The following is a 26,980-nucleotide window of genomic DNA, read 5'->3' on the forward strand; positions in this document are numbered from 1 at the left end:
CCCTATGCCAATTTGCTCGTGGCTCCGGTAATAATCCAAAGATTATGACCTTTGTGGTTCTGCTTTTTAATTTAGTCCCTAGCTGCTCAAACTCTCTCAGCAGAACCTCATTCTTTGTCCTACCTATGTCGTTGGTACCTACGGGGACCACGACAACTGCATCCTCCCCCTCCCACTCCAAGATCTTCTCCAGCCCGGAGGAGATGTCCTGGCACCGGGTAGGCAATATAGCCTTCGAGTCTCATGCTCCTGGCTGCAGAGAACAGTGTCTATCCCCATAACTATACTGTCTCCTACTATAACAACCTTCCTTTTTACTCCACCCACTTGAACGCCATGTCGCCATGGCCAGTTTGCTCGTCTTCCCGCAGTCCCCGCACTTGTCCACAAGGGTTGCAAGAACCTCGAATCTATTGGACAAGTGCAGGGACTGAGGCTCCTGCAATACTACCTCCTGGATCCCCGTACCTGCCTCACTCGCAGTCACACACTCCTGTCCCTGACCATGTGTCAATTCCAAAGGGGTGTGGCTGCCTCCTGGAGCGAAAGGTCCAGGTAACTTTCTCGCTCCCTTAGAGAACAAGCCGCCGGTGTCTGTAACAGGGAGGAGGTGGGTGAGAGGGTTAATCCCCTCCAATGGGGAACAGACTGCCCCGTGTCTGTAACTGGGAGGAGGTGGGTGAGAGGGTTAATCCCCTCCAATGGGGAACAGACTGCCCGGTGTCTGTAACTGGGAGGAGGTGAGTGAGAGGGTTAATCCACTCTGATAGGGAACAGGCTGCCCGGTGTCTGTAACAGGGAGGAGGTGGGTGAGAGGGTTAATTCCGTCCGATAGGGAACAGGCCGCCGGTGTCTGTAACTGGGAGGAGGTGGGTGAGAGGGTTAATCCCCCTCCGAGAGGGAACAGGCTGCCTGATGTCTGTAACTGGGAGGAGGTGGGTGAGAGGGTTAATCCCCTCCAATAGGGAACAGGCTGCCCCGTGTCTGTAACTGTGAGGAGGTGGGTGAGAGGGTTAATCCCCTCCAACGAGGAACAGACTGCCCCATGTCTGTAACTGGGAGGAGGTGGGTGAGAGGGTTAATCCACTCCATTAGGAAACAGGCTGCCTGGTGTATGTAACTGGGAGGAGGTGGGTGAGAGGGTTAATCCCCTCCAATAGGGAACAGGCTGCCTGGTGTCTGTAACTGGGAGGAGGTGGGTGAGAGGGTTAATCCCCTCCAATGGGGAACAGACTGCCACGTGTCTGTAACTGGGAGGAGGTGGGTGAGAGGGTTAATCTCCTCCGATAGGGGAACTGGCTGCCCGGTGAATGTAACTGGGAGGAGGTGGGTGAGAGGGATAATACACTCCATTAGGGAACAGGCTGCCCGGTACCTGTAACTGGGAGGAGGTGGGTGAGAGGGTTAATCCCCTCCAATAGGGATCAGGCTGCCTGGTGTCTGTAACTGGGAGGAGGTGGGTGAGAGGGTTAATCCCCCTCCGATAGGGAACAAGCTGCCCGGTGTCTGTAAATGGGAGGAGGTGGGTGAGAGGGTTAGTCCCCCTCCGTTAGGGAACAGGCTGCCCGGTGTCTGTAACTGGGAGGAGGTGGGTGAGTGGGTTAATCTCCCTCCGATAGGGGAACAGGCTGCCCGGTGTCTGTAACTGGGAGGAGGTGGGTGAGAGGGTTAATCACCTCCGATAGGGAACAGGCTGCCCGGTGTCTGTAACTGGGAGGAGGTGGGTGAGAGGTTTAATCCCCTCCGATAGGGAAAAGGCTGCCCGGTGTCTGTAACTGGGAGGAAGTGGGTGAGAGGGTTAATCCCCACGGATAGGGAGCAGGCTGCCCGGTGTCTGTAACTGGGAGGAGGTCGGTGAGAGGGTTAATTCACTCCAATAGGGAACAGGCTGCCCGGTGTCTGTTACTGGGAGGTGGTGGGTGAGGGTTAATCCCCACCGATAGGGAACAGGCTGCCCGGGGTCTGTAACTGGGAGGAGGTCGGTAAGAGGGTTAATCCCCTCCGATTGGGGAACAGGCTGCCCGGTGTCTGTAACTGGGAGGAGGTGGGTGAGAGGGTTAATCACCTCCGATAGGGAACAGGCTGCCCAGTGTCTGTAACTGGGAGGAGGTGGGTGAGAGGGTTAATCACCTCTGATAGGGAACAGGCTGCCCGGTGTCTGTAACTGGGAGGAGGTGGGTGAGAGGTTTATCCCCTCCGATAGGGAACAGGCTGCCCGGTGTCTGTAACCGGGAAGAGGTGGGTGAGAGGGTTAATCCCCTCCGCTAGGGGAACAGGCTGTCCCGTGTCTGTAACTGGGAGGAGGTGGGTGAGAGGGTTAATCCCCTCTGATAGGGAACAGGCTGCCCGCTGTCTGTAACCGGGAGGAGGTGGGTGAGAGTGTTAATCTCCACCGATAGGGAACAGGCTGCCCGGTGTCTGTAACTGGGAGGAGGTGGGTGAGAGGGTTAATCCCCTCCGATAGGGAACAAGCTACCCGGTGTCTGTAACTGGGGGGAGGTGGGTGAGAGGGTTAATCCCCTCTGATAGGGAACAGGCTGCCCGGTGTCTGTAACTGGGGGGAGGTGGGTGAGAGGGTTAATCCCCACTGATAGGGAACAGGCTGCCCAGTGTCTGTAACTGGGAGGAGGTGGGTGAGAGGGTTAATCCTCCTCCGATAGGGAACAGGCTGCCCGGTGTCTGTAACTGGGAGGAGGTGTGTGAGTGTGTTAATCCCCTCTGATAGGGAACAGGCTGCCCGGTGTCTGTAACTGGGAGGAGGTGTGTGAGTGTGTTAATCCCCTCTGATAGGGAACAGGCTGCCCGGTATCTGGAGAGAGCCCAATAGTTTAACCCTCTCTGGATTTGGGTATTTTCTTCCATCTGACAGGATGAGAGAGTGGCCAGGGATTTGCATGCCATCTGCAGACACCAGGATCCAGCTACATGTGGGCCTGACACCGCCGGGTGTAGAGAGATAAGTTTCTGGTTGATGGACGCTCTTTTTGTCAACAGTGACTCCCTGGCCCCGAATACCTTATCTCCTGAACTTCCTCAATATTCTCCGACACGATGCCAGATCCTCGAATCTGGCTCCCCCGTATCCAGTTGGGACTCCGCCCGGGAACTCCTGCACCCTGGAAGGAAAAGCAAGCCGAGCTCAGACTGCATCCAGCCAAATGTGATGGGAAATTAAGCCCATAGGGGTGAAAGTTCAGAGTTTGACCCCACTGCCCCCCAAAACACAGACTCCCCATTAGAGAGAGGGTGAAGAGCTGCATCCCCCTCAATCTGTGCCGCGATCTAATCCCAGGTCCCAGAGCGTGAGGATAAATCCAACATAACAGTGAGAGGCGGCTAATCTTCTCCCACAGCCCATGTACACTCTCCCCTATCATGGACTCTACCCACCCGTTTAATCTCCTCCCACAGCCCATGTACACTCTCCCCTATCATGGACTCTACCCACCCGTTTAATCTCCTCCCACAGCCCGTGTACACTCTCACCTGTCATGGACTCTACCCACCCGTTTAATCTCCTCCCACAGCCCGTGTACACTCTCACCTGTCATGGACTCTACCCACCCATTTAATCTCCTCCCACAGCCCATGTACACTCTCCCCTATCATGGACTCTACCCACCCATTTAATCTCCTCCCACAGCCCATGGACACTCTCCCCTATCATGGACTCTACCCACCCGTTTAATCTCCTCCCACAGCCCGTGTACACTCTCCCCTATCATGGACTCTACCCACCCATTCAATCTCCTCCCACAGCCCGTGTACACTCTCACCTGTCATGGACTCTACCCACCCGTTTAATCTCCTCCCACAGCCCGTGTACACTCTCACCTGTCATGGACTCTACCCACCCATTTAATCTCCTCCCACAGCCCATGTACACTCTCCCCTATCATGGACTCTACCCACCCATTTAATCTCCTCCCACAGCCCATGGACACTCTCCCCTATCATGGACTCTACCCACCCATTTAATCTCCTCCCACAGCCCCTGTACACTCTCCCCTATCACTGACTCTACCCACCCAATTAATCTCCTCCCACAGCCCATGGACACTCTCCCCTATCATGGACTCTACCCACCCATTTAATCTCCTCCCACAGCCCATGTACACTCTCCCCTATCATGGACTCTACCCACCCATTTAATCTCCTCCCACAGCCCATGTACACTCTCCCCTATCATGGACTCTACCCACCCATTTAATCTCCTCCCACAGCCCCTGTACACTCTCCCCTATCACTGACTCTACCCACCCAATTAATTTCCTCCCACAGCCCATGGACACTCTCCCCTATCATGGACTCTACCCACCCATTTAATCTCCTCCCACAGCCCATGTACACTCTCCCCTATCATGGACTCTACCCACCCATTTAATCTCCTCCCACAGCCCATGTACACTCTCCCCTGTCATGGACTCTACCCACCCATTTAATATCCTCCAACAGCCCATGGACACTCTTCCCCTATCATGGACTCTACCCACCCATTTAATCTCCTCCCACAGCCCATGTACACTCTCCCCTATCATGGACTCTACCCACCCATTTAATCTCCTCCCACAGCCCATGTACACTCTCCCCTATCATGGACTCTACCCACCCGTTTAATCTCCTCCCACAGCCCATGTACACTCTCCCCTATCATGGACTCTACCCACCCATTTAATCTCCTCCCACAGCCCCTGTACACTCTCCCCTATCACTGACTCTACCCACCCATTTAATCTCCTCCCACAGCCCATGTACACTCTCCCCTATCATGGACTCTACCCACCCATTTAATCTCCTCCCACAGTCCATGGACAATCTCCCCTATCATGGACTCTACCCACCCATTTAATCTCCACCCACATCCCATGGACACTCTCCCCTATCATGGACTCTACCCACCCATTTAATCTCCACCCACAGCCCATGTACACTCTCCCCTATCAGGTACACTACCCATCCATTGAATCTCCTCCCACAGCCCATGGACCCTCTCCCCTATCATGGACTCTACCCACCCATTAAATCTCCACCCACATCCCATGGACACTCTCCCCTGTCATGGACTCTACCCACCCATTCAATCTCTTCCCACAGCCCATGGACACTCTGCCCTATCATGGACTCTACCCACCCATTTAATCTCCACCCACAGCCCATGTGCACTCTCCCCTATCACTGACTCTACCCACCCATTTAATCTCCTCCCACAGCCCCTGTACATTCTCCCCTATCACTGACTCTACCCACCCAATTAATCTCCTCCCACAGCCCATGGACACTCTCCCCTATCATGGACTCTACCCACCCATTTAATCTCCTCCCACAGCCCATGTACACTCTCACCTATCACTGACACTACCCACTCATTTAATCTCCTCCCACAGCCCATGTACACTCTCCCCTATCATGGACTCTATCCACCCATTTAATCTCCTCCCACAGCCCATGTACACTCTCCCCTATCATGGACTCTACCCACCCATTTAATCTCCTCCCACAGCCCATGTACACGCTCCCCTATCATGGACTCTACCCACCCATTTAATCTCCTCCCACAGCCCATGTACACTCTCCCCTATCATGGACTCTACCCACCCATTTAATCTCCTCCCACAGCCCATGTACACTCTCCCCTATCATGGACTCTACCCACTCATTTAATCTCCTCCCACAGCCCGTGTACACTCTCCCCTATCATGGACTCTCCCGACCCATTTAATCTCCTCCCACAGCCCATGTACGCTCTCCCCTATCATGGACTCTACCCACTCATTTAATCTCCTCCCACAGCCCATGTACACTCTCCCCTATCATGGACTCCACCCACCAATTTAATCTCCTCCCACAGCCCATGTACACTCTCCCCTATCATAGACTGTACCCACTCATTTAATCTCCTCCCACAGCCCGTGTACACTCTCCCCTATCATGGGCTCTCCCCACCCATTTAATCTCCTCCCACAGCCCATGGACACTCTCCCCTATCATGGACTCTACCCACCCATTTAATCTCCTCCCACAGCCCATGGACACGCTCCCCTTTCATGGACTCTACCCACCCATTTAATCTCCTCCCACAGCCCATGGACACTCTCCCCTATCATGGACTCTACCCACCCATTTAATCCCCTCCCACAGCCCATGTACACTCTCCCCTATCATGGACTCTACCCACCCATTTAATCTCCTCCCACAGGCCATGGACACTCTCCCCTATCATGGACTCTACCCACCCATTTAATCTCCTCCCACAGCCCATGTACACTCTCCCCTATCATGGACTCTACCCACCCATTTAATCTCCTCCCACAGCCCATGGACACTCTCCCCTGTCATGGACACTCCCCACTCATTTAATCTCCTCCCACAGCCCATGTACACTCTCCCCTATCATGGAGTCTACCCACCCATTCAATCTCCTCCCACAGCCCATGGACACTCTGCCCTATCATGGACTCTACCCACCCATTTAATCTCCACCCACAGCCCATGTACACTCTCCCCTATCATGGACTCTACCCACCCATTTAATCTCCACCCACAGCCCATGTACACTCTCCCCTATCACTGGCTCGACCCACCCATTTAATCTCCTCCCACAGCCCCTGTACACTCTCCCCGATCACTGACTCTACCCACCCAATTAATCTCCTCCCACAGCCCATGGACACTCTCCCCTATCATGGACTCTACCCACCAATTTAATCTCCTCCAACAGCCCACGTAAACTCTCCCCTGTCATGGACTCTACGCACCCATTTAATCTCCTCCCACAGCCCATGTACACTCTCCCCTATCATGGACTCTATCCACCCATTCAATCTCCTCCCACAGCCCATGTACACTCTCCCCTATCATGGACTCTACCCACCCATTTAATCACCCACAGCCCATGTACACTCTCCCCTATCATGGACTCTACCCACCCATTTAATCTCCTCCCACAGCCCATGTACACTCTCCCCTATCATGGACTCTACCGACCCATTTAATCTCCTCCCACAGCCCATGTACACTCTCACCTATCACTGACACTACCCACTCATTTAATCTCCTCCCACAGCCCATGTACACTCTCCCCTATCATGGACTCTATCCACTCATTTAATCTCCTCCCACAGCCCATGTACACTCTCCCCTATCATGGACTCTACCCACTCATTTAATCTCCTCCCACAGCCCATGTACACGCTCCCCTATCATGGACTCCACCCACCCATTTAATCTCCTCCCACAGCCCATGTACACTCTCCCCTATCATGGACTCTCCCCACTCATTTAATCTCCTCCCACAGCCCATGTACACTCTCCCCTATCATGGACTCTACCCACCCATTTAATCTCCTCCCACAGCCCATGTACACTCTCCCCTATCATGGATTCTCCCCACTCATTTAATCTCCTCCCACAGCCCATGTACACTCTTCCCTATCATGGACTCTACCCACCCATTTAATCTCCTCCCACAGCCCATGTACACTCTCCCCTATCATGGACTCTCCCCACTCATTTAATCTCCTCCCACAGCCCATGTACACTCTCCCCTATCATGGACTCTACCCACCCATTTAATCTCCTCCCACAGCCCATGTACACTCTCCCCTGTCATGGACACCAAACTCCCTGCCCTGGGGTATCTGCAGCTCTGAGTCAGACCTGTGTCGACCCCCTCCCTTGGTTTGGGCCGCTGATGCTGGTGTGGGGAGATGGGGGTTCCTTACGTTGCCTCCTGACTTCTGACCGTCCGTTGCGAGTTGGGATCGGCTGTTGACGCTCGGCACACTCCGTCTGACTGGCGTTCCCACTGTGTCGAAGGATTGGCTGCGGACTCGGATCGCTCGCTGCCAGACAAGGAAAGGGAGCATGTTAGAGGGTAGTTCTCGTATTGAGGCCCCTCGAAGAATCAGGCTGGTCAACTGGGCTTGGGATTAGGACAACAACAACAATAAATACAACAACAAATACTACAACAACCACAAAAACAACAAATACAACAACAAATACAACAACAACCACAAAACAACAAATACAACAACAGATACAACAACAACCACAAAACAACAAAAACCACAAAACAACAAATACAACAACAACCACAAAAACAACAAATAAAACAACAAGCACAACAACTACAACAAAACCTACAAGAAAAAATACAACATCTATGAGTACAACAGCACCTACAAATACAACAACACCTACAAATACAAGAAAAACTTGCATTAATATAGCACCCATAATGTCGTAAAACATTCCAAGAAGCTTCCCAGGAGCATAAATCAGACAAAATTTGACACCGAACCACAGAAGGAGATATCAGGAGAGGTGACCAAAAGCTCGGTCAAAGAGGTAGGTTTTAAGGCGATGCTCTCCATGTCACTCTCTGTCTCTCTCTCTCTGTCTGTCTCTCTCTCTCTGTCCATCTCTCTCTCTCTGTCCATCTCTCTCTCTCTCCGTCTCTCTCTCTCTCTCTCCGAAAATGCAGCACTCCCTCAGTACTGCCCCTCCGACAGTGCAGCGCTCCCTCAGTGCTGCCCCTCCGACAGTGCAGCACTCCCTCAGTGCTGCCCCTCTGACAGTGCAGCACTCACTCAGTACTGCCCCTCCGACAGTGCAGCGCTTACTCAGTACTGCCCCTCCAACAGTGCAGCGCTCACTCAGTAATGCCCCTCCGACAGTGCAGCGTTCCCTCAGTATTGCCCCTCCAACAGTGCAGCGCTTACTCAGTACTGCCCCTCCGAAAGTGCAGCGCTCACTCAGTACTGCCCCTCCAACAGTGCAGCACTCCCTCAGTACTGCCCTTCTGACAGAGCAGCACTCCCTCAGTACAGCCCCTCCGACAAAGCAGCACTCCCTCAGTAATGCACCTCCGACAGTGCTGCGCTCCCTCAGTACTGACCCTCCGACAGTGCAGCAATCCCTCAGTACTGCCCCTCCGACAGTGCTGCGCTCCCTCAGTGCTGACCCTCTGACAGTGCAGCACTCCCTCAGTACTGCTCCTCTGACAGTGCAGCACTCCCTCAGTAAGCCCCTCTGACAGTGCAGCACTCACTCAGTACTGCCCCTCTGACAGTGCAGCGCACCCTCAGTACTGCCCCTCCGATAGTGCTGCGCACCCTCATTACTGCCCATCTGACAGCATAGCACTGCCTCAGTACTGCTCCTCCGACAGTGCAGCACTCCCTCAGTACTGCTCCTCCGACAGTGCAGTGCTCCCTCAGTACTGCCCCTCCAACAGTGCTGCGGTCCCTCAGTACTGCCTCTCCGACAGTGCAGCGCTCCCTAAGTACTGACCCTCCGACAGTGCAGCACTGCCTCATTACTGCCCCACTGACAGTGCAGCGCTCCCTCAGTACTGCCCCTCCGATAGTGCAGCGCTCCCTCAGTACTGCCCTTCTGACAGAGCAGCACTCCCTCAGTACAGCCTCTCCGACAAAGCAGCACTCCCTCAGTAATGCCCCTCCGACAGTGCAGCGCTCCCTCAGTACTGACCCTCCGACAGTGCTGTGCTCCCTCAGTACTGAACCTCCGACAGTGCTGTGCTCCCTAAGTACTGCCCCTCCAACTGTGCTGCGCTCCCTCAGTGCTGACCCTCCGACAGTGCAGCACTCCCTCAGTACTGCCCCTCCGACATTGCAGCACTCCCTCAGTACTGCACCACCAACAGTGCAGTGCTCCCTCAGTAATGCCCCTCTGACAGTGCAGCGCTCCCTCAGTACTGCTCCTCTGACAGTGCAGCACTCCCTCAGTACTGCCCCTCCGACAGTGCAGCACTCCCTCAGTACTGACCATCCAACAGTGCAGCACTCCTTCAGTACTGCCCCTCCGACGGTGCAGCGCTTCCTCAGTACTGCCCCTCCGACAGTGCAGCGCTCCCTCAGTACTGCCCCTCCGATAGTGCATCGCTCCCTCATTACTGCCCATCTGACAGTGTAGCGCTCCCTCAGTACTGCTCATCCGACAGTGCAGCGCTCCCTCAGTACTGGCCATCCGATCGTGCAGCACTCCCTCAGTCCTGTCCCTCCGACAGTGCAGCGTCCCCTCAGTTCCACCCCTCCGACAGTGCAGTGCTCCCTCAGTACTGACCCTCTGACAGTGCAGCGGTCCCTCAGTACTGCCCCTCCGACAGTGCAGCGCTCCCTCAGTACTGCCCCTCTGACAGTGCAGCACTCCCTCAGTATTGCCCCTCCGACAGTGCAGTGCTCCCTCAGTACTGCTCCACCGACAGTGCAGTGCTCCGTCAGTACTGCCCCTCTGACAGTGCTGCACTCTCTCAGTGCTGCCCATCTGACAGTGCTGCGCTCCCTCAGTACTGACTCTCCTACAGTGCAGCGCTCCCTCAGTAGTGCCTCTCCGACAGTTCAGTGCTCCCTCAGTACTGCCCCTCCGACAGTGCAGCACTCCCTCAGTACTGCCCCTCCAACAGTGCAGCGCTCCCTCAGTACTGCCCCTCTGACCGCACCTGGGGAGGGACAGAGAGGGAACCTTCCCTCTGATCACGCACCTTGAGGTTCTCGAAGAATCCTCGTTCTCCTTCTTCCACCTTCTCCCCATCGTTGCTCCCGATCCCCACCATGGTTTCGCTCCTCAGGTGAAGCTCCTCATACAAACTGCTCAAGAGAGCTCCTCTGGTTCTCTCCTGGGGCATGAGGGGAAACATGTTAGTCCTGGGGTTGAGGGAGAGGGAGGGGAGGGATACAGGAGACTCCCGGTTAATCCGGGGGTTCAGGGAGAGGGAGGGGAGGTATACAGGAGACTCCCCGTTAATCCTGAGGATCAGGGAGAGATAGGGGAGGGATACAGGAGACTATCTGTTAAACCTGGGGTTCAGGGAGAAGGATGGGGGAAGAGGGGAGAATTTCCGTTTTCTGTACCTCCAATGCACCAAACTTCTCCGATCGGTAACTGCTGTACTCTGCGTTGATTAATTTGGTGAGCAGGAATTCACGAAACTCTGGGTTCTGTGAGGAAAAGATTCAGAGTAAAGCTCCCTCTGCACTGTCCCATCAAACACTCCCAGGGTAGATACAGCACGGGTTAGATACAGAGTAAAGCTCCCTCTACACTGTCCCATCAAACACTCCCAGGGCAGGTACAGCACGGGGTTAGATACAGAGTAAAGCTCCCTCTACACTGTCCCATCAAACACTCCCAGGGTAGATACAGCACGGGTTAGATACAGAGTAAAGCTCCCTCTACACTGTCCCATCAAACACTCCCAGGGCAGGTGCAGCACGGGTTAGATACAGAGTAAAGCTCCCTCTACACTGCCCCATCAAACACACCCAGGGCGGGTACAGCACGGGTTAGACACAGAGTAAAGCACCCCCTACACTGTCCCATCAAACACTCCCAGTGCAGGTACAGCACGGTTTAGATACAGAGTAAAGCTGCCTCTGCACTGACCCATCAAACACTCCCAGGGCAGGTACAGCACGGGGTTAGATACAGAGTAAAGCTCCCTCTACACTGTCCCATCAAACACTCCCAGGGCAGGTACAGCACGTGTTAGATAAAGAGTAAAGCTCCCTCTACACTGACCCATCAAGCACTCCCAAGGCCGGTATAGCATGGGTTAGATACAAAATAAAGCTCCCTCTACACTGCCCCATCAAACAATCCCAGGGCAGGTACAACACGGAGTTAGATACAGAGTAAAGCTCCCTCTATACTGTCCCATCACACAGTCCCAGGGCAGGAACAGCACAGTTTAGATGCAGAGTAAAGCTCCCTCTACAGTAGCCCATTAAACATTCCCAGGGCAGGTACAGCCCAGGGTTAGAAACAGAGTAAATCTCCCTCTGCACTGTCCCATCAAACATTCCCAGGCCAGGTACAGCACGGGGTTACATACAGAATAAAGCTCCCTCTACACTGTCCCATCAAACACTCCCAGGGCAGATATAGCACGGGTTACATGCAGAGTAAAGCTCCCTCTACACTGTCCCATCAAACACTCCCAGGGCAAGTACAGCACGGGTTAGATACAGAGTAAAGCTTCCTCTACACTGTCCCCATCAAACACTCCCAGGGCAGGTACAGCTCCGGTTAGATACAGAGTAAAGCTCCCTCTACACTGTCCCTATCAAACACTCCCAGGGCAGCTACAGCACGGGTTACATACAGAGTAAAGCTCCCTCTACACTGTCCCATCAAACACTCCCAGGGCAGGTACAGCACGGGGCTAGATACAGGGTGTAATGATCAGTAACATATCATCCTAGGATGGTACACTAGGTGGAGCTGTATGTATATAAGAGTGGGCTACCCACGATGCACTAGGCTACCCACAAGGCAGTAGTCAAGATGGATGCTGTACAAGTCCACATGGCTGAATAAAGTGACTAGCTCAAGCTAGCTGTTCATAATAAGAATTTCTAATTATTTATGAACATAACATGGTACCAGGATTGGGAAAATCTGCTGAATATTGTGAAACGTGACATGGAGAATTTGAAGCCACCGGTGGGTTTGAAACTCACGGGGAATGTCGACTGCAATTGCCGGACTTTCAAACAACAATTCGAACTCTACATTGCTGCCATCGGGTTCGATACGAAGCCAGACGCAAGGAAAATAGCGTTGCCGCTAACGGTTGCAGGCCCACAGGCGATAGAGGTATTTAATACGTTTGTATTTGATCAAGAGGAGGACAGAGAAAAAATGGACGATGTGCTAAAGAAATTTGATACACATTGTTCTCCCAAAAAGAACGAGACCTATGGAAGGTACGTGTTCCGTTCACGGACACAGCAGCAAAATGAGACTTTGGATAGCTTTGTGACCGATCTGAAACTGAAAGCACAGACATGTAATTTCTCTGAACTGAAATCATCCATGATTCGTGACCAGATTGTGTTTGGTATTCATGATAAAAAGGTCAGGGAACGTCTGTTGAGAGAAACCGAACTAACATTGGAAAATGCTGTGAAAATATGCCAAGCCAGTGAGCTAGCTCAAACGCACGCGAAGACTTTCAGTGAAATTAATAATAATGCGATTGTAGTAAGTGATAGTGCTGCTGTCAGTTCTGTGTACTGCAAGGGGAAGAAACATGGGCAGAACCGAAATGCAAAGCAATCGGAGGATGGAATTTTTAATTGTAAATGCTGTGGTTACAAACACCAGTCACGACAATGCCCAGCGTTTGGGAAAATGTGCACAAAATGTAATGGAAAGAATCACTATGCCAAACAATGCTTTTCAAATGTAAAAACAAAGAAAGGGCAACAAGTCAATGTGATTGAGGACACTGATTTAAGTGAGACATTTTCTGTAGGAATGGTGTCATGTGACAATATCAAAAAGGATACAGAAAATGTGCAGCCCTCAGGATTGGACAATGCTGAACATGAAGTTAATGCAGTAAAAGAGGACAAATGGATAATGTCACTGCAGGTAAATGGAGCATTAGTTACATTGAAACTGGACACTGGGGCAAAAGCAAACTTAATCAGTATGAGTGACATTAAAAATATGAAAGAAAAGCCCAAAATACAGAAAAAGTCAGTACGACTGAAGGACTATAATGGACAGCAAATAGATAGCTTAGGTGTATGCAGACTTAAAGTGACAGTCAAAGACAAAGTGCATCATCTCATGTTTTCTGTTGTGGCTGAAGGACTTGATTCACTACTAGGTGACAAAGCCTGTGAGGACTTAAAACTGGTCAAGAGAGTCTACCGTATAAACTGTGCCATAAGCAGACCAGATGACTCGGTGGATTCTGCAGTGAGTAATTTCCAGGATGTGTTCAAAGGATTTGGAGTTCTTCCATTCACTTACAAGATCCAGCTAAAGGAGGATGCTCAGCCAGTGGTACATGCTCCACGGAGAGTTCCAGCACCCCTGCATGACCGGCTCAAGAATGAACTGGACAGAATGACCACACTAGGAGTCATCAGGGAAGTTGAAGAGCCAACAGACTGGGTTAACTCCATGGTATGTGTAAAGAAAAAGAACAATGATCTAAGAATATGCATGGATCCAAAGGACTTAAATGCAAACATAAAACGTGAACACTACCAGATTCCCAAGCGAGAAGAAATCACCAGTGAAATGTCAGGTGCCAGATACTTCACAAAGCTCGATGCCTCACAAGGATTTTGGCAACTAAAACTGGATGATGAGAGCACCAAATACTGTACGTTCAACACACCATTTGGCAGGTATTGTTTCCTCAGAATGCCTTTCGGGATAATATCTGCATCTGAAATCTTTCATAGAGCGATGGAACACATAATTGAAGGTCTGGAAGGAGTTCAGGTCTATGTTGATGACATCATCATCTGGGGCTCCACACTGAAAGAACACAATGAGAGACTGACTAAAGTGCTACAGAGCATACGCCGGAATGGACTGAAGCTCAACAAAGCCACGTGTCAGTTTGGTGTCCAGGAAGTCACTTTCCTAGGAGATAATCTATCTGGTAAAGGAATAGAGCCAGATATGGAAAAAGTAAATGCCATACTCAACATGCCCCGACCCACTGACAAAAAAGGAGTGCTACGCATCATGGGGATGATAAACTTCATTGGAAAGTTCATTCCTAACTTGTCAGCCAAGACAGCCTGTCTGCGAGACCTGCTACATAAAACAAATGAGTTCGCATGGACAGAAAGACATGACCAAGAGTGGATGATTCTCAAAACAGTGCTGACAACCACACCTGTACTCACCTTCTTTGACCCAACAAAGAGAATCAAAGTGTCAACGGATGCATCAAAAGATGGCCTAGGCGCGGTCTTGCTACAAGCAGAGGGTGAAGATTGGAAGCCTGTTGCCTATGCCTCCAGGTCTATGACTGATTCTGTGTGTCGATACGCCCAGATTGAAAAGGAATGTCTAGGCTTGGTAGTTGGACTAGAAAAGTTCCATGGCTACATATATGGACTTCCCACCTTCACAGTTGAGACAGACCACAGCCCACTGGTTGCCATCATAAAAAAGAACCTGAATGAGATGTCTCCAAGGATTCAACGACTCATGATGAAGCTGCAAAAATATGACTCTGAACTAATCTACACACCAGGCGCAAACATAGTGTTAGCAGATGCACTATCCCGAGCACCCACAATGAGTCATGTGAGCTCTAGTGAGGAAGACGTGGATGTTCATGTGAGTATGGTCACTGCTGCGCTGCCCGTGTCAGACACAAAATCAAAGCAAATAGCAGAAGAAACAGTAAAAGATACAGTGTTACAAACAGTAATAGAGAACATTCATCATGGTTGGCCAAAAGGTTCCTGTCCAAAGTACTTTCACATAAGGTCAGAGTTGAGTGTCGCAAGTGGACTATTACTAAAACAGAACAGAATAGTCATTCCACAGGCTCTACGTCAAGACGTGCTCAAAAGGATTCATGAGGGACACCTCGGAATTGAAAAATGCAAAAGGAGAGCAAGAGACACTGTTTATTGGCCTGGCATAAATAAGGACATTGAGAACATGATCGGCGAATGTGAGACATGTCAGAAACACCAAAACAAACAAGCAAAGGAACCAATAATAGTAGCTGACTTACCAACAGCACCATGGCAAACGTTTGGTATGGACCTTTTTCATTTGAATGGTAAAGACTGTCTATTAGTGATTGACTACTATTTTAACTATCCTGAGATGGCGCTGCTCTCAAGCACCACAGCAAGCAATGACATAATGCATGTGAAATCCGTCTTCGCCAGACATGGAATTCCCAGGATTGACGTTAGCGACAATGGTCCGTGCTTCAACTGTAAGGAGTGGCAACAGTTTGCAGCACATTATGACTTTCAACACATCACATCCAGTCCTCTGTATGCTCAGTCGAATGGTAAGGCAGAGAAAGGTGTTCAAGTTCTCAAACAGCTACTGAAGAAAGCAACAGAAAGCAAGTCTGATCCTTATCTCGCCCTGCTGAGCTGCCGAGCCTCAACTTTAGACTCTGGTTCTTCACCTGCTGAACTCCTAATGGGTCGCAAGTTGCGTACCACGCTACCCTGCTGTGCAAAAGAAAAGCAGAGTAAGGAACTGAGACAGAGACTTCAACTGTTAAAGCTGAAACAGAAATCATACAAGTCATCCAAAACTCTGAAACCATTGACAAGGGATGATGTTGTCAGGATTGAGGATCCAGATGCATGGAACAGGAAAGCTACAGTTCTTGAGGAAGTAGGACCAAGGTCATACACTGTTAGAACTGAGGAAGGACAGATTCTCAGGAGGAACCGCCGTTCCCTCCTGAAAACACAAGAAACTATCCAACAGCAGATTGATGACAATGCCGCAACTGAATCTTGTCATTCACCACCAGAACAATCTAACACAAACACACATACAGGCTCTCATGAAAACACATCAGACTTATCTGTGCTGAGAAGTAAAAAAGCCTGATAGACTTAATCTTAGAGTACAAAGAAAACTATATTGAAAATGTATTGACTGTTGTGAAGATGTTTATGTCGTTATGATTGATTGATATTGGTTTTGTTTAACCTCAAAGAAAGGGGGATATAATGATCAGTAACATGTCATCCTAGGATGGTACACTAGGTGGAGCTGTATATATATAAGAGTGGGCTACCCATGATGCACTAGGCTACGCACAAGGCAGTAGTCAAGATGGATGCTGTACAAGTCCACATGGCTGAATAAAGTGACTAGCTCAAGCTAGCTGTTCATAATAAGAATGTCTATTTATTTATGAACATAACACAGAGTAAATCTCCCTCTACACTGTCCCATCAAGCACTCCCAGGGCAGGTACAGCATGGGGTTAGATGCAGAGTAAAGCTCTCTCTACACTGTCCCATCAAACACTCCCAGGGCAGGTACAGCACGGGTTAGGTACAGAGTAAAGCTCCCTCTACAGTGTCCCATCAAACACTCCCAGGGCAGGTACAGTACGGGGTTAGATACAGAGTAAAGCTTCCTCTACACTGTCCCATCAAACACTCCCAGGGCAGGTACAGCACGGGTTAGATACAGTGTAAAGCTCCCTCTACACTGTCCTGTCAAACACTCCCAGGGCAGGTACAGCACAGGCTTAGATACAGAGTAAAGCTCCCTCTACACTGTCCCATCAAACACTCCCTGGGCAGGTACAGCATGGGTTAGATACAGAGTAAAGCTCCCTCTACACTGCTCCATCAAACACTCCCAGGGCAGGTACAGCACGGGTTAGATACTGAGTAAAGCTCCCTCTACACTGTCCCATCAAACACTCCCAGGGCAGGTACAGCACGGGGTTACATACAGAGTAAAGCTCCCTCTACACTGTCCCATCACACACTCGCAGGGCAGGTACAGCACGGGTTAGATACAGAGTAAAGCTCCCTCTACACTGCTCCATCAAACACTCCCAGGGCAGGTACAGCACGGGTTAGATACTGAGTAAAGCTCCCTCTACACTGTCCCATCAAACACTCCCAGGGCAGGTACAGCACGGGTTAGATACAGAGTAAAGCTCCCTCTACACTGTCCCATCAAACACTCCCAGGGCAGGTACAGCACGGGTTAGTTACAGAGTAAAGCTCCCTCTACACTGTCCCATCAAACACTCCCAGGGCAGGTACAGCTCCAGTTATTATTGTGCAATAATCCCTCTAACCTATCAGATGCAGTTGTGTTTGATGATAGCAGCCAAACTTTATAACAGATTATGACCAGGAATGCCTTTCCTCTCTGTATGGTAACACACTTGCAATCACTCAGGTTAATCTGACATTGTTTTGATGCAGAGCGAATCAGGGGGGGTCCCCATTAACCAGAAACTTAACTGGACCAGCCACATAAATACTGTGGCTACAAGAGCAGGTCAGAGGCTGGGTATTCTGCAGCGAGTGTCTCACCTGCTGACTCCCCAAAGCCTTTCCACCTTCAAGGCACAATTCAGGAGTGTGATGGAATACTCTCCACTTGCCTGGATGAGCGCAACTCCAACATCACACAAGAAGCTCAACACCATCCAGGACAAAGCGGCCCGCTTGATTGGCACCCCATCCACTACCTTAAACATTCACTCCCTCCACCACCGGCGTACCGTGGCTGCAGTGTGTACCGTCTACAAGATGCACTGCAGCAACTCGCCAAGGCTCCTTCGGCAGCACCTCCCAAACCCGCGACCTCTTCCACCTAGAAGGACAAGGGCAGCAGGTAGATGGGAACACCACCACCTCCAAGTTCCCCTCCAAGTCACACACCATCCTGACTTAGATGTATATCGCCGATCCTTCATTGTTGCTGGGTCAAAATCCTGGAACTCCCTCCCTAACTGCACTGTGGGAGCACCTTCACCACACGGACTGCAGCGGTTCAAGAAGGCGGCTCACCACCACTTTCTCAAGGGCAATTAGGGATGGGCAATAAATGCTGGCCTTGCCCAGCGACGCCCACATCCCATAAAAGAATTTAAAAAAAAAATTTTCAAGGGATAATGGTCAATTTGAGTAGCATACCTTTGTGAAGACAGCTGGGTTCGGGAGAGGTGGCCCAAAAAATGGAACATCATCTCGAGCGGTCACAGAAACCTGCCGAGAGAGAAGGTGGTGTTAGAATCTGGGTCACCCAATTCACACCAGTCAGTGTACAGATATCTCCCTGAGAGAGAGGGACTGAGAGACACCAGTCAGTGTACAGATATCTCCCTGAGAGAGAGGGACTGAGAGACACCAGTCAGTGTACAGATATCTCCCTGAGAGAAAGGGACTGAGAGACACCCGTCAATGTACAGATATCTCCCTGAGAGAGAGGGACTGAGAGACACCAGTCAGTGTACAGATATCTCCCTGAGAGAAAGGGACTGAGAGAAACACCAGTCAGTGTACAGATATCTCCCTGAGGGAGAGGAACTGAGAGACACCAGTCAGTGTACAGGTATCTCCCTGAGAGAGAGGAACTGAGAGAAACACCAGTCAGTGTACAGATATCTCCCTGAGAGAGAGGGACTGAGAGACACCAGTCAGTGTACAGATATCTCCCTGAGAGAGAGGGACTGAGAGACACCAGTCAGTGTACAGATATCTCCCTGATGGAGAGGGACTGAGAGACACCAGTCAGTGTGCAGATATCTCCCTGAGAGAGAGGAACTGAGAGACACTCCAGTCAGTGTACAGATATCTCCCTGAGAGAGAGGGACTGAGAGACACCAGTCAGTGTACAGATATCTCCCTGAGAGAGAGGGGACTGAGAGACACCAGTCAGTGTACAGATATCTCCCTGAGGGAGAGGGGACTGAGAGACACCAGTCAGTGTACAGATATCTCCCCGAGGGAGAGGAGACTGAGAGACACCAGTCAGTGTACAGATATTACCCTGAGAGAGGGGGACTGAGAGACACCAGTCAGTGTACAGATATCTCCCTGAGGGAGAGAGAATGAAAGACCCCAGTCAATTCCTGAACCCCTCACTCTGTATACGTGCTCCCCTGATTCTGTTCTATCGGACTGCACCACGATGTAAGCATGAAGGAAGTTCGATGCCACCATGTCTGGGCTGAAGGGAGTGTTCTTGTCCTGAAATATCAGAGCCACAATGTCGTTCCCAATGTGTCGCTTCCGTTGGAGCTGGAGAGAGACAAAAAGGACGAATTAAACTGAATTTAAACCAGGAAACAGTAAACAAAGAGTGAAGAGATCACAAGTAACACGGACAGCCTGGGCCTAGATTAGAGCCTCATTAACACGGTAACCGGGCAGCCTGGGCCTAGATCAGGGCCTGATTAACCCGGGAACTGGGCAGCCTGGGCCTAGATCAGGGCCTCATTTACCCAGTAACCTGGCAGCCTGGGCCTATATTAGGACCTCATTTACCCAGTAACACTGTTATGTATTGGGTGTTCTCCTCCCACCTGCGGTGGCGCTGTCACAGCAGATAAAGGGTTAGGGTTGTTCTCTTGGTTAAGTTTTAGTTCTCTTTGTTCGGTTCTCTGCAGAACCTTCTTTTTGAATAAAGCACTTCATGTTTGAATCTCTGAGTTCTGAGTCCTAAATTGGGACTAGGTAGAAAGGTACAGGCACAACAAAGTGGCGACGAGGATCAGATGAATCTGCGTTGTGGGAACTTCTTGTTTTCGACTACAAAACAATCGGAACAGAGATTGCAACATCACATTAACGTTACGGGTGCAATGAGTAAACAGAAAATAAAATTTGAAACGTGAGATGGCTACTATATTAGGAAACATCGGTGATTTTGATGAAAATGTGGAGCAATGGAGCGCTTATACAGAATGTTTTGACTATTTTGTTTTGGCGAATGCGGTGGCAAACGAAAAGGTCATGCCTACCTTTTTGAGTATAATGGGGGCAAAGACATTCAATTTACTTCGCAGCCTTGTACAGCCAGATAAGCCAGGAACTAAAACATATAAACAACTAGTGGAAATTCTTGGAGCACATTTTTCACCAAAACCTCTGGTTATTGCTGAGAGATTTAGATTTCACAAATGGAATCAAGAGGAGGGGGAATCAGTGACGATGTTTATTGCTGCTTTAAAAAGGTTGTCAGAACACTGCGACTTCAAGGAGGTGCTGAATGACACCATTAGAGACAGACTTGTGTGTGGTCTGCTAAGTGCAGCCACACAGAAGCACCTTCTTACTGAGGGCAACCTTATTCTTGAAAAGGCCATTGAACTTAGTGTCTCCATGGAGATGGCGGAAAAGGAGGCTCACCAGTTGAGTTCAACAGGGAGAGTTCACAATGTGTCGTCTGAGCCTAAAGGTGCGCGGAATGGCACATGTTACCGTTGTGGGAAAACGGGCCATCACGCTAATGACTGCTGGTGTACGGAGTTGGAATGCCGAAATTGTGGCAAAAAAGGTCACATTGAACGTGCCTGTAGAGGTAAAAAAAGAACAGACAGAGCTGGGAAGCATGAAAGCAAAATGTCTGTATTTGGACAAGAGAAGAAAAAGAGTGTTCATTCAGTGCAGTATGATGGAACAAGCAAAACAGAGGGGAGCGACACCTCTGAGGAGGAAGAGATGCACATACTGATGGTTGCAGGTGATTTAAATGGCTACTGGGTGTCACCACTGGTGGAGGGACAATCAGTGCGGATGGAGGTGAACACAGGCGCAGCTGTGTCCCTTGTTTCAGACACTGTCTACAACAAAATGCTAAAGCATCTTACCCTTCAGCCAACAAACATTGTGCTAAAGACGTATACCGGCGAACCTGTGGCCATGAGAGGCGCCATTGAGGTGACAGTTAAATTGAACGGACAGACTGCAAAACTGCCACTATATGTGGTAAAGGGAAATTACCCATCTCTATTGGGATGTGCATGGCTAGAGAAAATCATGCTGGACTGGCCTGCAGTCCTCATGATGTCAAAAGGGGAGTCAGGTCTGACTGCAGTTTTAAACAAACATGCAGAACTCTTCAATGGTGAACTTGGGAGCATGAAAAAGATCAGCGTGAGACTGGACATTAAACCTGACAGCAAGCCAAAGTTTCACAAGGCCCGACCTGTACCCTATGCAATTAGGCCAAAAGTTGAGGCTAACTTGGAAGCCTTAATTGAGAATGGAGTCCTGGAGCCTGTGAGCGTGAGCAAATGGGCCACACCCATTGTTCCTGTCCTGAAAAAGGATGGATCTGTTCGAATCTGCGGGGATTTTAAAGTGACTATTATCCCGGTGCTGTCTGCGGAACAGTACCCTCTTCCTCTCATTGGTGATCTTTTTACGGGCCTGGCCGGAGGGCAAAAGTTCAGCAAAATAGACTTATGCCAGGCTTATCTACAAATGCATGTCGATGGCAAATCAAAGGAGCTGATGACAATTGTGACACACAAGGGGCTATACAGGTACTGCCGCCTTCCGTTTGGAATTACATCGGTCCCTGCTCTATTCCAAAGGGCAATGGATCAGATTTTAAGTGGACTGCCAGGAGTCCAGTGCTACCTGGATGACATCCTTGTCACTGGGACAAATGAGGAGGATCATCTTCTGAACTTGGATGCGACACTACAGCGACTGGAGGAGTACAGACTCAGAGTTTGTAAAGACAAATGTGAATTCTTTCAGTCTTCAGTCGAGCACCTGGGGCATGTGATTGACGCTAATGGCCTGCATAAGGCACCGACAAAGGTCAAGGCGATCGTGGAGGCCACAGCACCCCAGAATGTGAGCCAGTTACGTTCATTTCTGGGGCTACTTAACTACTATGGGAAGTTTATTCCAGACTTAGCAACATTGCTGAAGCCGTTACATCAGCTGCTATGTCAAGGCAAAACATGGAAATGGACTGAACTGTGCAACGAAGCTTTCGCCCAAGCAAAGAAAGCATTGCTGAAGTCAGAGGTCCTGACAAACTTCGACCCAAAGCTACCCATGCAGCTAGCATGTGATGCATCACCATATGGTGTGGGAGCAGTCATATCCCACATCACGCCTTCTGGGGAAGAGAAACCTATCGCCTTCGCATCACGCACCTTGAATAAGGCCGAGAGTAACTATGCGGAGATTGAGCGCGAGGCCTTTGGAATCGTTTTTGGAATTCGAAAATTTCATCAGTACCTGTTTGGGAGAAGGTTCACACTCCTGACGGACCACCGTCCATTGACTTCAATCTTCGGGCCCCACACCGGAATTCCATCTCTTGCTGCAAGCAGGATGCAAAGGTTGGCTTTACTGTTGTCAGGACACACATACGACATCAAATATCGCAAATCAAACTTGCACGGCAACGCAGACGGTCTCTCGAGGCTACCCTTGCCTGTTACTCCCCCAGAGCCTCGTCAGATAGACAAGTGGAGGGAGCACCTGTCACTGCAGTTCTGGTGCGAAGGTACACCCGCAATGATCCAGTCCTGTCTGAGGTAATGGACGATGTCATTCGAGGGAGAGCTATAGGAGATTCTCCTAGTTTGAAACCTTACGTTTCAAAAAGAAATGAGCTCTCCGTCCAGGCAGGTTGTCTTCTTTGGGGACGCTGTGTCATCATTCCGCCACCTCTGAGGGAACCTATACTGCAACAACTTCATACAGGCCACAGTGGGATGGTTCGGATGAAGGAAATGGCAAGAAGCTACTTCTGGTGGCCAGGTCTCGATGGAAATATTGAGGAGAAAGCCAAAACATGTTCCCCATGTCAAAGGGTCCAGAATGTTCCACAGCTGGCAAGCCTACACCCCTGGGATTGGCCTGAAGAAGTGTGGCAGCGAGTACATGTGGACTTTGCCGGTCCTTTCGAAGAGAAGATGTTTATGGTGGTTGTGGACGCTCATAGCAAGTGGCCGGAGGTCGCTGTGATGAGGTCTACCACAGCAGAGAAAACAATTGAGAAACTTGGTGAGATGTTCAGCCGTTATGGCTCACCGGAACAACTCGTAAGTGACAACGGTCCACAATTTGTATCACAGGAGTTTGCAACCTTCCTGCATGTGAATGGTGTCCAATACATCAGGTCTGCGCCCTATCATCCCTCTACTAACGGCCTGGCAGAAAGGTTTGTGCAAACTTTGAAGCACGCCTTGAAGGCATCGCAAGGTCAGGGCTCAATCCACCAACGTCTGAACAGCTTCCTGTTGTCCTACAGGAACGAGCCGCATGCCACAACCAAAACTTCCCCCGCTTCGCTCATGATGAAGAGGCAGTTGCGGACAAGTTTTGACTTACTCAAACCTCATCGTCAACAACAAGCTCAAGTTGAAAAGAGAGAGAAAAGGGCCAAGGAGAGACGGTTTCATCCTGGAGAGCACGTCCTAGCTCGAAACTACAACACTGGACCAAAATGGGTTCCTGCTACGGTGATCGCGCAGACGGGCCCTGTGTCTTACACGGTTGAGACTGCTGAGGACGTCGTCTGGAGAAGACACACAGATCAACTGTTGCTAGGAGCAGAGATAGCCACAGAGGCTCCAATGGCTGGTTGGCCTGAACTGTTTCCGGATGATACCGCAAACCAGCATCCTTTGCCACAGTGCTCTTCTCCAACACAGGAAGTCAAAGAGACTGTTCCACCTGTGCAAAACTCCTGACTTTCAACTGACACAGGCACCTTCTCCATCCAGGCCTGTGTCAATGCCTACTGCTGTGGAAGCCAGCGATGACCGCCAGTATCCTATCAGGGAGCGGCGGCCTCCAAGACGCTTGGATCTGTAGGCTTAGTGACTTACCCACAAGACTGGGGCAGAATAAACCCCAGGGTAAAGTCAGGGTTTGAGGCAGTCTACCTCTACCCTTGGTTAGTTGAGTGCATTGAAAGTAACTTACCTGTTGAGGAATAATGTGGACCTTTCATTTAAGAGGGGAGGAATATGTTATGTATTGTGTGTTCTCCTCCCACCTGTGGTGGCGCTGTCACAGCAGATAAAGGGTTGGGGTTGTTCTCTTGGTTAAGTTTTAGTTCTCTTTGTTCGGTTCTCTCCAGAACCTTCTTTTTGAATAAAGCACTTCATGTTTGAATCTCTGAGTTCTGAGTCCCAAATTGTGTCTAGGTAGAAAGGTACAGACACAACAAACATGGACAGCCTGGGCCTAGATTAGAGCCTCATTAACCCGGTAACCGGGCAGCCTGGGCCTATATCAGGGCCTCATTTACCCAGTAACATGGACAGCCTGGGCCTAGATTAGAGCCTCATTAGCCCGATAACCGGGCAGCCTGGGCCTATGTCAGGGCCTCATTTACCCGGTAACATGGACAGCCTGGGCCTAGATTAGAGCCTCATTAACCCGGTAACTGGGCAGCCTGGGCCTATATCAGGGCCTCATTTACCCGGTAACATGGATAGCCTGGGCCTAGATTAGAGCCTCATTATCAAATCAAATCAAATCAACTTTTATTGTCATTGTTAGTGCACAAGTGCAGTACAACGAAATGTAGGCTTGCGGCTCCCGAGAGTGTACATTTAGATTAAGACATTTAAACATTCAACATACATTTGGCTTGTGATACATTAACATAAACATAACCATAATAAAGTGCATTGGCAGATGTGCAGGCTTTAGAGTTTATTTGTGGAGTTCAGTAGGATGACAGCCCTGGGAAAGAAGCTGTTCCTAAATCTGGTCGTACGGGTGCGAATGCATCTGTAGCATCTCCCAGATGGCAGGAGGGCGAACAGACTGTGGCTGGGGTGGGTAGGGTCTTTGATGATGGACCGTGACCTCCGTAAACAGCGTTTCTGGTATATGTGCTCTATGGTCGGTAGCCGGGTGCCGGTAATTCGTTGGGCAGTTTTGACTACCCGCTGCAGGGCTTTCTGGTCATAGTAGCTACAGCTGCCATACCATACTGTGATACAATTCGTCAGGATGCTCTCTATTGTGCAGCGGTAAAAGTTAGAGAGGATCAGGGGTGACAGGTTACATCCCTTCAGCCTCCTTAGGAAATATAGGTGCTGCTGGGCATTCTTCACCAGAGAGGAGGTATTGAGGGACCAGGAGAGGTCTTCCGTGATGTGGACTCCGAGGAACTTAAAGCTGTCCACCCTTTCCACCACAGCCCCATTGATGTGGATGGGGGTGTGACTTCCGCCTTTAGGCTTCCTGAAGCCTGGGCCTAGATCAGGGCCTGATTAACCCGGGAACTGGGCAGCCTGGGCCTAGATCAGGGCCTGATTAACCCGGGAACTAGGCAGCCTGGGCCTATATCAGGGCCTCATTTACCCGGTAACACGGACAGCCTGGGCCTAGATTAGAGCCTCATTAGCCCGGTAACCGGGCAGCCTGGGCCTAGATCAGGGCCTCATTAGCCCGGTAACTGGGCAGCCTGGGCCAATATCAGGGCCTCTATAATGCAGTAACCCGGGAGCCTAGGCCTATAATTTGGGCCCAGTCCCTTCTTTTGCCCACCTGCTGTGCGTCTCCTTCCGTGAATGGCAGTTTGGTTGAGATGTGGAACATGATCTCCTTCCCTCGGTACGTGGTGTAGACAGACTCCGAGCCTGTCTGACCGCAGCTGGTGTCAAGACCGCCCCGGAACCTAAAAGAGAACCACAGCAGAGGTCTATTATTGGACAGAAGTTGTCAGACACCCACTCATGATCCTCACCACTCCTGCTTCATCTTGCTCCTTTTCCTGCTCCTGATCCCTGTCCAGTGACACCTGAGTTAGTGAGAGGGTGAATCAGCCCGGGTTACTGCTCCTGATCCCTGTCCAGTGACCCCTGAGTTAGGGAGGGGGTGAATCAGCCCGGGTTTCTGCTCCTGATCCCTGTCCAGTGACCCCTGGGTTAGGGAGGGGGTGAATCAGCCTGGGTTCCTGCTCATGATCCCTGTCCAGTGACCCCTGGGTTAGGGAGAAGGGTGAATCAGCCCGGGTTCCTGCTCCTGATCCCTGTCCAGTGACCCCTGGGTTAGGGAGGGGGTGAATCAGCCCGGGTTCCTGCTCCTGATCCCTGTCCAGTGACCCCTGATTTAAGAGAGGGGGTGAATCAGCCTGGGTTCCTGCTCCTGATCCCTGTCTAGTGACCCCTGAGTTAGGGAGGTGGTGAATCAGCCTGGGTTCCTGCTCCTAATTCCTGTCCAGTGACCCCTGTGTTAGGGAGGTGGTGAATCAGCCCAGGTTCCTGCTCCTGATCCCTGTCCAGTGACCCCTGGGTTAGTGAGGGGGTGAATCAACCCGGGTTCCTGCTCCTGATCCCTGTCCAGTGACCCCTGGGATAGGGAGGGGGTGAATCAGCCCAGGTTCCTGCTCCTGATCCCTGTCCAGTGACCCCTGGGTTAGGGAGGGGGTGAATCAGCCCAGGTTCCTGCTCCTGATCCCTGTCTAGTGACCCCTGGGTTAGGGAGGTGGGTGAATCAGCCTGGGTTCCTGCTCCGTATCCCAGACCATTGTCCCCTGAGTTCGGCAGAAAGTGGAGTAAACAGCCCGGGTTACTACTGCTGATCCGTGTCCAGTGAACCTGGGTGAGAATCCTCTGATCACCACCACCTTCTCACCCCTTGAAGTCCTGTAGTTGAATCTTCTCCCCGATCAGCTGCAAGAATTCTTGGAACTCCAAGCTCTCCTCATTGTTACTAAACACCTCCGACTCTGTCACCTGTGGCAG

General features: G+C 50.7%; 1 protein-coding gene across 1 annotated transcript in view; it reads right to left on the reverse strand.

Annotated features, from left to right (window-relative positions):
• Nucleotides 1-2,987: 2,987 nt before the first annotated feature.
• Nucleotides 2,988-26,980, reverse strand: part of LOC147091597 (rap1 GTPase-activating protein 1-like) — a gene marked incomplete at its 5' end in the record, with an annotated part of 193,904 nt that continues 169,911 nt past the window's right edge. Inside the window, 8 exons of the mRNA XM_085976613.1 lie at nt 2,988-3,116; nt 7,722-7,841; nt 10,505-10,639; nt 10,875-10,961; nt 18,435-18,506; nt 19,386-19,541; nt 25,782-25,911; nt 26,871-26,971. Coding sequence (XP_085832739.1) covers nt 2,988-3,116; nt 7,722-7,841; nt 10,505-10,639; nt 10,875-10,961; nt 18,435-18,506; nt 19,386-19,541; nt 25,782-25,911; nt 26,871-26,971 — 930 coding nt within the window. The remainder of the gene's footprint in view (nt 3,117-7,721; nt 7,842-10,504; nt 10,640-10,874; nt 10,962-18,434; nt 18,507-19,385; nt 19,542-25,781; nt 25,912-26,870; nt 26,972-26,980) is intronic.

This window comes from Somniosus microcephalus, unplaced genomic scaffold (genome assembly GCF_052327205.1).
Source record: "Somniosus microcephalus isolate GS21.2 unplaced genomic scaffold, FLI_Smic_1.0 unresolved_chr3, whole genome shotgun sequence".
NCBI classification, from domain to species: Eukaryota; Metazoa; Chordata; class Chondrichthyes; order Squaliformes; family Somniosidae; genus Somniosus; species Somniosus microcephalus.